Here is a 12,045-nt window from a genome sequence, read left to right on the forward strand (position 1 = left end):
CTAAATGAGTAGAGACACCATCAAAATGCAGGTGACAGTGACCTCTGGTGGTTAAGTAGTTAACTTGCGTCATATCAGTCTCTGGTGAGCGTGATTTCACCAATTACAACATGCAACATTCCAATCAACCAATCAGAATAGAGATTTCACTTTTCAGGAAATATCTGTTTTAGGCATGATAAGGGTTAAGTGATTCTAATCTACACCCTTATTAATCAGCTATCATTTCCCACAGATTTTAGGAATAAATTATGGATAGGGGTAGGTTAAGGGGTAGGGATTGGGTTAATTCTATATTTTTGGACATTCATGTTGTTCCAGGAACGTCTTACTTGGCAAAATCACGGCGACCTCAATCTCTGGGTGAGAAAACGATTAAATACATTGTGATTAGAAAAGCAGGTTCTAATGTAATTATTATTATTATTATTATTTTATTTTTTTACAGTGTTTGTTTGTTGTGGTTGTCACTAAGTTAACAATTTTAAACCTTATTGACAAATGAAAGAAAATGGCTTCATTCAAAGTTCATGCATCAAAAGTTTTATCATCCTATTTGCATTAAGACCTTGCGGAGGTACCTGAATATAGAAAAGAACAATGTGATGAGAAAAGGTGAGAGGATTAACCTAATTCACTGGTAAAATTAGGAAAAATGCATGATCAAAAAATATGACAGACAGTTGTGCTGACAGAGAATGTGCCTCTGAATACTGTATGAAACATGATTTTGATAAATGAATGACTGATGCAGTGAAGCCAGCAGTTTATCAACTGTTCCTCATGAGTCTGACTCATGAGGAAGAGGCTCACAGATTCTCACAGGCTTCAGATCAGCTGTCTGGCCACTGGTTTTTACCCCCGCCACATTAACCTGACCCTGTTCAGAGATGGTCAGCATGTGGATGATGCTCAGATCACAGGAGGAGAGATTCTGCCCAACGGAGACAGAACTTACCAGATGAGGAAGAGTTTGGTGATCAGTGAAGAAGAGCTACAGTACGTGAAGGACATAAATACAACTGCACAATGAAGCAATCTGGACAACTAATTGGACATTACATTTGGTAAAGAAAAACTAACAAATAAGTAAAATGCCTCTTTGGAAATGAAATTCATATTAGGAAAAACCAAATTAAATTTATCTGACTATAGCTTACTGATTTTTTTTTTTTTTATCACTTAAACCCCATTTCAGATGTGGATGAATATGACCGAGGATCTTTCAGTCTGTCTGTAGTTTTCAGTGTGCTGTTGTTCATGTGTGTGGCTGTTCTCATCATAACTGCACTCAATAAATGGATGAAGAGACGAGCTTCTGGTAAATGTTATGTAGAATGGCACAAAAGATCTGTTTATCTGATATTTAAGTGTTTGACTGGTGAAGCAACAGAAATATACTTTAAAATTAATTTAAGTTCATTTAAAATTTAAGTGAATTAATCAAAATGAAATTTGGTTTGGCAAAATATTCAAGAATTTAGTGATTTACAATTAAGAATTAGGATTACAAATGTGACATGTGTCACAGACACGGAAAGCATCTCACAACCCCAATGAACTGCATAATCATTTACTTCACCGTGGAAGTTTTGCTAAGGCCTGCTTTATTCCTTTTCTCTAAATATATTAAAAATGAAAACTTTCCACAGAACATTTACCAGCAGCATGTCTTCCTCCATGTAATAAGTGCATTTATGAGAACAGCCACACACATCAACACCTGCACACTGGTAACTATAGACAGAGCAGAGGACCTAAGTCAGATTTTTCCAGATCCTCATCTGTGGTAAAAATCAGGAAAATCAGTCAGAAAACAAATGATTTCGACTCATAAGAAAAAGCATGCACTTAGCATTTGTTCATTGTTGGCAATCGGAACTGTGACTGATATGGCAAAATAATTGTGTTATTATGTGTATTTGTTTTGAAAGATTGCATTTTTGCGAAGCTATACACATAGTTTAACCATTTATCTCTGGCAATCATCCCCTTGTCACAAACTTGTCCAGAACTTGGGCAAAAGCCATATTTCTTTCAGAAGAAGAAAAAGAAGAAAACACTCTATCTCTGGAATCCAGCTGGCATCAAAAAACAGATTATGCACACATTATAGTAAAGAATAATTATGTTTGCTCTTTGCTTTAACACACAGATGTCATTCAGCCATACTTTTGGTAACACATCATGAATCTGTAATCGTAATGTTTTTATTATTACAAATGATTTTAATGCAATGATTTAAATGTGGTTAAATGCAATGAGGGACAATCCGTTATATTTTATGTTGCTTACGGTTATAGCCATCTTGTGGTCAACAAACAAACCAAACACAAATATATTCACACTTTCTTAACCTACTTGCTGGAGCCAGATCCAACTGGGAGGGACTATATCTCCAAATGGGTTGAATAGAAGAGTCATACCTAACCCCAACCCTAAACAAAACAACAATAATTTGAAGATTTCCAATTCTGTTCCAAGTCTGTGTATGTGTGTATATATATATATATATATATATATATATATATATATATATATATATATATATATATATATGCTTATTTCCAACAAAATATTTTTTTCAGTGCATTTAGTGCACTTTACAATAAAAAAATTATATTAATAACATTTATTTAACACACACACACACACATACACACAACTAAAAAGAAAAAAAGAGAGAAAAAAAAACTTTTTTATAATAATTTGGAACTGCAAATTATTTGTTATTAATTTTTTTTTTTTTCATGGCGACTTAAAAAAAACATAGACTTGTGTGTAAATTTCGGGTCAAAGCAAAAAAAAAAAAAAAAGCCATTATAAAATGTGGGAAACTATTGACTGGTTATTCTACAATTAATTGTACTAATTACACTAAAATCGGAAAATACTATAAATTGATCCACTGTTCAGCGTGATGACGTTTAACATCTCCTACAACTCCTGTAGTCCCATTTAACAACTTGTTTGCAAATATCTTTTTCAAGAAACGTAACAGTAAAAACAACACCAACAAAAAACAACAACAACATTAATGTTGTAGAATTAAATGTAAAATCAGGCTATTTTGAGCTTGCGTTAACCACAGGCCTTATTTTAGGGGTCCAAACTCAAAAAAAAAAAAAAAAAAAAAAAAAAAAACGTTTCTAGGGTTTGCCTGCAAAGTGACGTCATAGTCCCACCACTCTAGTTCATGATTTTACTGTCGGTAATCTCACCTGGGTTAATTCATCTTTTTAAAAGCCATGCCCTATATAATCCAAGGAAAACGATTACAATACAATCTGCTGTGTTCTTGGATGGAATTGATTTTTTAGACAGAAAATGTGCCAAAAGACATGTACGCCAAATCTTTCAATTCAAGAAAAAGATTTCGCCAAGAGGAAAGTGCTATTGGGGATCTTTTGTAGAAGATATAGACTCGAAAAGGGCCTGGCTTTTACCTGGAAAATGCTGTATTTCCAATAAAGCTAAAGAACATAAAATACGTAAACTTACATAAAATATATCCTGTAAACTTTAACATTTCTAAATATCTGGACATTGACAGTTCATGTGCTTTTTGTAAGCAATCAGAACAAACATTTTCACATTCAGAATCAGAAGAATCAGAATTAGCTTTATTGCCAGGTATGTTTACACATACGAGGAATTTGTTTTCGTGACAGAAGCTCCGCAGTACAACAGAATGACAGCGACAGAACATAAAACACATAATAAAAGAATAAAAAATACAAACAAGTAGATAAAATTTGTTTTATGATTGCCCTATATCCAAGCAATTTTGGTCCGATCTCGGCTCATACAGTATATTTTTGATTCTGCCAATTTTACTTATTCTTTCAGTTTAAAAGACATTATGTTTTATTATAGTAATGATAAAAATAGACCCCTAGAGTATTGTTAATTTCTTTCTTTTATATGGCTAATTCTTTATTCATAAACAAAAGTTTGCTAATAATATTCCATCCTATCCCCATTTAAAAAATGAATTAATACCACTTCTTAAATCTCTTAGTTATATAAACAACAAAAAATCCCTAAGATTTATAAAATATTATGAAGAAATGTTTAAAGAAAACACATGTATTTAAAAGCTTTCCTGTATATTAATGTTTTTATGTTATTGTATCAATTGTGGTAATACATGTATTCTTGCGTCTCTTTGTCTTGTCATCCTTATTTATTTTTTTAATTTTTTTATTATTATTATTTATTTACTGCATAATCCTAGTTTTGTTTTATCATATGTATCTTTTTGTAATTCCTTGACAATGTTCTTATGTTATTGAGCAATAGAAAAATAAAAAAATAAAAAGATGTTACTATCCAGCAGGAGACCTACCATCTAGTGGTCATAAAGGGAACTTACAAATAGGATAAAGACATTCTAAGTACTTCCTTAAATGCATGTAGCACTTGTCTTCCACTCAGATCATACTTTCCATAGAGACTATTATGTCACAGAACAACAACACAACCTATTGGAGGATTTAAGTGAAGAAAAAAACCCTGTGCCATCTCTAATGAAAACATGCTGTTCGATAGCCAATGCTGTTCACTGATTTACAGAAATGGAAGGATTCTTAAGAGTTACACTCATCGGTGTCTGTGTGCTTTACAGTAACGCCCAAAGTAAGTTGGCTTCAACCATAAAACTGTTTTATCATATATATTCCTTGCTTAACAAATCTTGTAACCAACTTAAATGTAAAAAGTAACACCTTGTCTTTTTTGTTTCAAGGCAAATGTTTGTTTTAAAAACCTTGATCTTAACAATATAATATGTCGGTCCTAAAACAGTTCTAGTTGTAACATAAGTAAGCCTATATATATATATATATATATATATATATATATATATATATATATATATATATATATATATATATATATATATATATATATATATATATATATATATATTATTATTTCTTTTTCTTATATAATTGTGTTTCACTTGCATTCATGTGACAAAGCGTTGGTAAGTTTATAATTCCCAATTAATGAATCCATCAATAACTATTAAAGTATATACATTTACATATCCTGAATTATCTTGAAATAATGATTAAATTAATAATATTCATTGTTGGGGAACAGCAATCTTGAACTGTCAGCCTTGTTAATTTACAGTTCTACTGGTGGACAAATATGCAATCATTCCAGTTAGAGAATCGGGCCAGCGAGATGTAAATCCTCTTCAAACTTCTCTTTAATAGCACTTGTCAGGCAGTCAGTGACATCCATACACCATCATTTGGGAGTTATGACACATCAGCTTGTAGTATCTGACAAGTTACGTTAACTGTCACTGCTATGCCAAATTATGTTGGCTTATCAAATTTTGTTTTGGTCTGTAGAATAAAGTAGGAATGCAAAATGAATACAATATATTGCTACATATTCACAGCAAACTACCTACCTCACAAAGTATCAATAAATTATTAAAAAAAGTCGTCACAAAAAAAAAACTGTCAGATAGTATATTAACATAAGGTAAACCCCAATACACAGCATGACGTAGCATATACTGTGTTAACCCGACATGATCATACAAATGTGGCAAAAGGGATTATTGTCTTTGAGTGATTGTATATCTAAAACATTTGCTAAACATCAGACATTCACAATGCCAGGGCTCAAGCTGAGTGGGGAAGGCATCCCCTTGTTGAAAAATAAATGACAAGAAACATCTTCCACTGTAAAACCACCATCCCCCTTACTATTCCCTTTAGGTTAATTATGTTGTGTAGCCTATTATGTAAAACTATCATTAAGATAAAATGTTACAATTCACTGCAAATGATGATTTACAAGTAAAGGGACGGGCAGAGAATACTGAAGTGATTCAATCAGTAGCCCCTCACTGCAGGACACAAGATCCAGTAGGCGTGGTTGAATTCACATCTAGAGGGTGCAGATTGGTATAGTTTAGGGATCAGAGGGTGGAGACGGGTAGGTTTAGGTATATGTAAGGTGGGAGGAGTTGGATCTGGATCCAGCCACATCCTCTGGATCTTGTGTTCTGCAGTGAGGACCATCTCAATTCAACGGTCCAATCATAAAGATTGCTTCATTTCTAATTGAATCAACCGTTTTGAATGAATCGTTTGTTTTAAATGATTCAATTAATCGTTTAGTAAAACAGTGACTTGATGCCACCGACTGGCGGTTTTATTGTCATATTAATTTATTCATGATGGGCCTAAACCAGCCTAGTCGCAAACAATAATGTGTTTAAAAATTTGAAAAATGTAGTAATCAATGTGTAGTGTTAGCTCCACACTATCCCCCCTGAATTTTTTTTACAGTTTGACCACTGACCTAACCTTAACCTTTAATCTAACTTTTAAACCTGTGTTTTAGGTTACCATGAATATGGGCTGATTGAAGCATGTGGTGACTCAGATCAAAAAGATTTCATCGTCCAAATTGATGATGAACAGGTGGCTCACACTGACTTCAAAGAACAGAGAGAAATCTTTACATTACCTGACTTTGTTGCCCAGATTGAGTTTCCATCACTGTATGAGGATGCTAAAAAAGCTACATCTATTTGTAGAACCATCATTGATATGCTTAAAGATGTGTACATCAATTCATCTGAACCAATTGGTAAGAGATAGAAACATAAATAATGTTTTATTGAAATGTTTGAAATGTCTTATTATGATTGGTGGTTTCTGTCTTATCCAGAACCCCCCTGGAACTCAGTTTATCCCAAAAGTGATCCACAGTTGAATGCCAAGAACACCCTTATCTGTCATGTGACTGGATTCTTCCCTCCACCTGTCAGAGTCTCATGGACCAAGAACAATGTGAATGTGACAGACGAATCAACTCTCAGCAGATATTACCCCAACAAAGACGGGACATTGAATGTATTTTCTCGACTGAGTTTCATTCCAGAGGAAGGAGACATTTACAGCTGTTCTGTGGAGCACAAAGCCCTTCAACAACCTCAAACCAGAACATGGGGTGGGTTTGTATTCATTTTTCACATTGAATCCCCTTTAAAACACATGATGGATTTCACAAATATCCTTGTCTTTGTGTGCAGATGTAGAGATAACGGAGCCCAGCAATGGTCCATCCGTATTCTGTGGAGTTGGTCTGGCTCTTGGGCTCTTGGGTCTCGTCACTGGAGTCTTTTTTATTGCCAAAGGAAACTGATACGATAACACTGACAATAGTAGATTCTTTTGTTTTAGTTCTCATGTGAAGCTGCATATGTGCTAAAAGCTACAAACAAATACATTTTAGTGTTAATTTAGTTATGTTTTCAGGACTATATTGTAATACACAGCAGGTGACGTGTTACACCTGAAATAATGTACAATAGCTGTAAGTCTTCACAAGACATGATATAATACTGTATTATACTGTTACATTTAATGTGGTGACTTGTATATATAGTAGATGCATTAGATACTCCACTTATTTTGTAGTACATGTTTCAGCACTACCTGATTGAAAATATAAGTTTAATATTTAGAGTTATGGAACTATGGATAGGGAGTTGTGACATTAGATTATAGCCTACTATAAAATAAATAAAATATTATTTTATTTTTCTCAAATAAAAGTGAAATGTAAAAAAAATATTTAAATGACATTGGATATATTTCATGACTTTCTAACATTTTTAGATAGACATGTCAGTTAGGCACTGAGGAAAATGCAACGTCTCAAATGTATTAAACAGCACTAATTTATTCGCTATTTCCATGGTGGATCGATTTGATCCACGATCAACATTGAGGGCTTCTTAAGAATAAACGTTCACAAATTACTGAGATTGCATGAACTGAAATTGTCATTAATGGATTATTTCAACTATGTTTGGGATTGAATCCTCACTTTTCTTTGCAACTTTTATGAAACAGGCGTCCGGTCTCTGTACTGTTGTGATACGTCAGATTCACGCAGCAGCATTGGTGATGAGAGCTAAAACCTCTTGAGAAAAAAAAAAAAAAACAATCTACATATAAAATATTGGTCCCAGATTATTTGATCACTTTCTAAATAATAAAAGTACACCAATGCAAATTTGTTAGAAGTAGATACTTTGGGGTTCATTGGGACTGCCTTCTACCCAACCTTACTACCCAGGCTGAGAAAACGCTGTGGGGCAGGAGCGAGGTATCATCTTCTGTACTCAACTCCTGAAAGGAGCATGAGAGTGCTGGCTCACTAGCCCTGTCATGATGGGCCAGACCCCTTTAGAGGTAAAGAAAACCTAAACCGGTTAAGATAATTAGATAATATCATATGCAGAGCATATTCACCTAAATGAATCGATATAAATGCAATAACATGTGACATATTTTACTGTTATCAAATAGTATATTAAAGAAAAATATTATTCTACTCTGATACATTGATGTTTTCTTCAGGTAGGCCTACTACAGAGAGTCCATTTTTATCAACAGAATGTACTTCAAAAGGGGGGGTGAAATGCTCGTTTTCACTCAATATCCTGTTAATCTTGAGTACCTATAGAGTAGTACTGCATCCTTCATAACTCCAAAAAGTCTTTAGTTTTATTATATTCATAAGAGAAAGATAGTCTGTACCGATTTTTCCCGGAAAAACACGAGCGCCTAGAGGCGTGGCGTGTGGGCGGAGCTAAAGAATCACGAGCGCCAGTAGGCTTTTGTGTTGAGCGCGTCTGGAAGCTGTGACACAGATCCAGAGGCTGAAATTTAACAAGAGCAGCATCAGCAAAGGCTTCTCTATGTGGTATGTACTGAAACTGTATATATTTGCTTAGCGGTTTTGGAAAATGACTAAGTTCCACTTTGTCGTCTTTTTTTTTTATTTTTATTTTTTAAGCTGTACATGTGGAAAGTGCAGTTTGATAACAACATCGCATGTTGTTTACTTGATCTGCTTACACACTGATAGCTAAGTTAACAACACAGAGATATTTGAAGCAGTTTTACTCGTGCAGTTTGATAACAACATCGCATGTTGTTTACTTGATGTGCTTACGCGATGATTGCTAAGTTAACAACACAGAGATATTTGAAGCAGTTTTACTCACCGCCTGCGGTTCCAACACACGATCGTGACCCTTTTTCGTTGGGATTGCATTATCCTTAAGAAATAAACGATGTGCAAATCCAGCGTCAACCTGGGCCTTGTTTGTAAAACAAGCATCTTCGAAATGCAGGGAACAAACACAAACACTTGCACAACTCCGTTGATGCTCTGTAAAAATAAACTCCATCCACTGGTCCCTTAATGCTGTTTCTCTTTTGGTAATGTGTGCAGGGTTGTCTTGCCCTGGCAACCAAAAACACACTCCTTTTGTGACATTTCGCGACGCTCTCGCTCTGATCAGTGATTGTCTGTGCACAGCCTCTCTCTGCTCTGCTATACGGGAGCGCACGCTCTTCCGGCAGACGCGCCCTTAGCACCCATATAAGGAAATTCCGCTCCATCTAACGTCACACAGAGCCATACTCGAAAAAAACGTTCCGAAACTTGTGACAAACTGGAAGGAGTATTTTTGGAACAGAAATACTCCTTCAAATGTACAACTTAATTTTTGAAACTTTGTCCATGTTTAGCATGGGAATCCAACTCTTTAACAGTGTAAAAAACTCAGTATGCATGAAATAGCATTTCACCCCCCCTTTCAAGAATAAAAATGTTGATAACGCATCTAATGTAATTTTTCTAAAAACAAATACAAAAATAAAAATAATAAAAAACATTTTACCCTATAAGCAAAAAAAAAAAAAAAAAAAAAAAAAAGGAAAGGAAACAAATTAACAAATGGTATAAACTATTGGGGCAACAACAGAAACATTCCACATTTTAGAAACTTGGAACCTTTTGGCGTGGGAAAGTGTCATGAAATGTCATGTGTGTCCTCAGTGGGAGAAAGCCAAATGACAAAACTACTGGAGTCAAATAAATGAACAATGACTTTATAAACAATGTCTATTTGCCAGCAAATCCCCACTGAACTTTCATTTCCGCTTTTTTTTTTTTTTTCAGTTGAGCTCTTGTGAAAAATGATCCAGTCTACGTTACTTAATCACATGCTGTTTTGTGGGTCTGTCAGAAGCTTGATTTTCCAGTTTGATGAATTGAGATAGCAAACTGGACTGGCATTTACTGTAAATGCAGTCAAGCTCATTCCATCTCTATGCCAGTAAAACAACACTGAATGCACAATGCAGTATGATCGTGTGATACGCCTGGCCTTGTTGTTGCCCATTATGTTTGAAACAGGTAAGAAATTGTATGTTTTTAATAATAATGAAATAGTTCTACTGTTCATAATTCAATAAAAATATCTGTATAATAAAAATTTATTATAAAAATCATTAGGCTATACTAAAAATAATTTGAAATTGTAAGTAGAAATATCTCTACTTAAATATAATGTATCAATAGATATATGATTATAGAACTTTCGAATGGTTTGTTGGCTTTTTTCTTAGTTCATGGACATTATGGATTCATCCGGGTTCTCTGCCGTGAACTTGGTTCTCTACAAAATGTTGAGTTTATCTACTCAATCAATTATGACAAAAAAGAACTGCTGAGATTCAACAGTACTGAGAATAAAGTTGTTGCTTACACTGAATATGCAATGAAATGGGCAGATGACTTTAATAAAAAACCTGAGTGGCTACACATGGAGGCTGAAAAAGCTATTGCCGACTGCAAGCGATTTGGGCAGCTATACCTCCCTGAGGTAGAAAAAACAGGTAAGATGCATGAAATACTTTTTGAAACAAGCATGAATCAATGTGGACACGCATGAATCAACACAAAAATGATCCTCATCATGTCAACAGTAAAACCAGAAGTCACAATCCGATCAGTAAGACAAGCCAGTGGTAACAAACCAGCCATGCTGATCTGCAGTGCCTATGACTTCTACCCTAAACCCATCAAACTGACGTGGTTAAGAGATGATAAAGAGGTGACAACTGATGTGACGTCTACTGAGGAGCTGGCTGATGGAGACTGGTACTACCAGGTCCACTCCCACTTGGAATACTACCCTAAACCTGGAGAGAAAGTCTCCTGTGTGGTGGAGCACGCCAGCTCCCATAAACCCATGATCTATGACTTGGGTAAGAACAGAGCTGATACTGCAAAATATGATCACAGAAATCAAACTATAGTTTATACTATATACTTATTCCCTTATTTGTTTTATTTTACTGTGACAATAGCCAAATACTCTGGAAACAAACTTAGCTTCCTACAGAAGATATTAGTTTCAGCAGATATTGCTTATTAGTTTCAGAAGATTAAAACAGAAATTTTGTATGTTGCATAGCCTAAACAATTTATCCAACCACAGAGGATCTTGTTCAGGCCAGCATATTATTACTACTTATTGGTACTGAAAGTTCTGTTGTTTATAAATGGCAATTTTATCTCATGGCATCTTCTAGACTTAGTGGAAGAATTTAGTGCATTGCATAACAAACCATGGAATATTTTTGCACAATTTTATTTTACTTTGCAGATTCATCGCTGTCAGAGTCTGACAGGAATAAGCTCATAACTGGTGCTGCAGGGGTGGTGTTGGGGGTGATTATGGCAGCTGGAGGACTGGTCTACTATAAAAGAAAACACACAGGTTAATGTGTAAACACTCACATACAGTCCTTTTTTTTTTTTTTTTAAAGCAATATTGCATTAGAAGTCTAATGTTTTCTCAACTAAAACGCTCATTATCTCATTTTCATAATCTTTCATTTACTAGCACTCATCATATCAGCTGGAAGTCAATGCTCTGAACCTCTGCAGACAATCAGAAACGCTGAAGAGCAGTAGATTAACATTGTGTAATTCACTGTGCATCAGCATATGAAAGACGGACACCCTCCATAAGATCTTCAAGGACAAAAGGATTACCAAAAAAACAAAACAAAAAAAACAACAACACTGTTCAGCTGCAAGTTTTATTGATTGAATTTAGTTTATTAACTATAAATTGATTTATAGTTAATAAATTAAAATTTTCATAGTCATTATACATATAAATATTTGTTACATTATAAA

General features: G+C 34.4%; 2 protein-coding genes across 2 annotated transcripts; both read left to right on the top strand.

Moving 5' to 3' along the window:
- The first annotated feature begins 4,527 nt into the window (after positions 1 to 4,527).
- LOC113098081 (H-2 class II histocompatibility antigen, A-U alpha chain-like) lies at positions 4,528 to 7,442 on the top strand. The gene is made up of 4 exons (XM_026263066.1): positions 4,528 to 4,638; positions 6,373 to 6,621; positions 6,703 to 6,984; positions 7,067 to 7,442. Exons 1-4 carry the CDS (start codon positions 4,578 to 4,580, stop codon positions 7,177 to 7,179), a joined length of 705 nt encoding a protein of 234 aa, XP_026118851.1. The 5' UTR covers positions 4,528 to 4,577; the 3' UTR covers positions 7,180 to 7,442.
- A 2,598-nt stretch (positions 7,443 to 10,040) lies between these two features.
- LOC113098083 (rano class II histocompatibility antigen, A beta chain) lies at positions 10,041 to 11,906 on the top strand. The gene is made up of 5 exons (XM_026263068.1): positions 10,041 to 10,251; positions 10,464 to 10,733; positions 10,824 to 11,105; positions 11,507 to 11,620; positions 11,747 to 11,906. Exons 1-5 carry the CDS (start codon positions 10,194 to 10,196, stop codon positions 11,815 to 11,817), a joined length of 795 nt encoding a protein of 264 aa, XP_026118853.1. The 5' UTR covers positions 10,041 to 10,193; the 3' UTR covers positions 11,818 to 11,906.
- Positions 11,907 to 12,045: the final 139 nt, after the last annotated feature.

Source organism: Carassius auratus, unplaced genomic scaffold, assembly GCF_003368295.1.
Source record: "Carassius auratus strain Wakin unplaced genomic scaffold, ASM336829v1 scaf_tig00216413, whole genome shotgun sequence".
In the NCBI taxonomy this organism is placed as follows: Eukaryota; Metazoa; Chordata; class Actinopteri; order Cypriniformes; family Cyprinidae; genus Carassius; species Carassius auratus.

Bases quoted from the DNA above. Each gene is read 5' to 3' on its own strand.
- LOC113098083 (XM_026263068.1), top strand. From the start codon at position 10,194: ATGCAGTATGATCGTGTGATACGCCTGGCCTTGTTGTTGCCCATTATG. The intron at 11,106-11,506 runs GTAAGAACAGAG...TTTACTTTGCAG, and splicing joins ACCCATGATCTATGACTTGG to ATTCATCGCTGTCAGAGTCT. The intron at 11,621-11,746 runs GTTAATGTGTAA...TTCATTTACTAG, and splicing joins CTATAAAAGAAAACACACAG to CACTCATCATATCAGCTGGA.
- LOC113098081 (XM_026263066.1), top strand. From the start codon at position 4,578: ATGGAAGGATTCTTAAGAGTTACACTCATCGGTGTCTGTGTGCTTTAC. The intron at 6,622-6,702 runs GTAAGAGATAGA...TGTCTTATCCAG, and splicing joins CAATTCATCTGAACCAATTG to AACCCCCCTGGAACTCAGTT. The intron at 6,985-7,066 runs GTGGGTTTGTAT...CTTTGTGTGCAG, and splicing joins ACCTCAAACCAGAACATGGG to ATGTAGAGATAACGGAGCCC.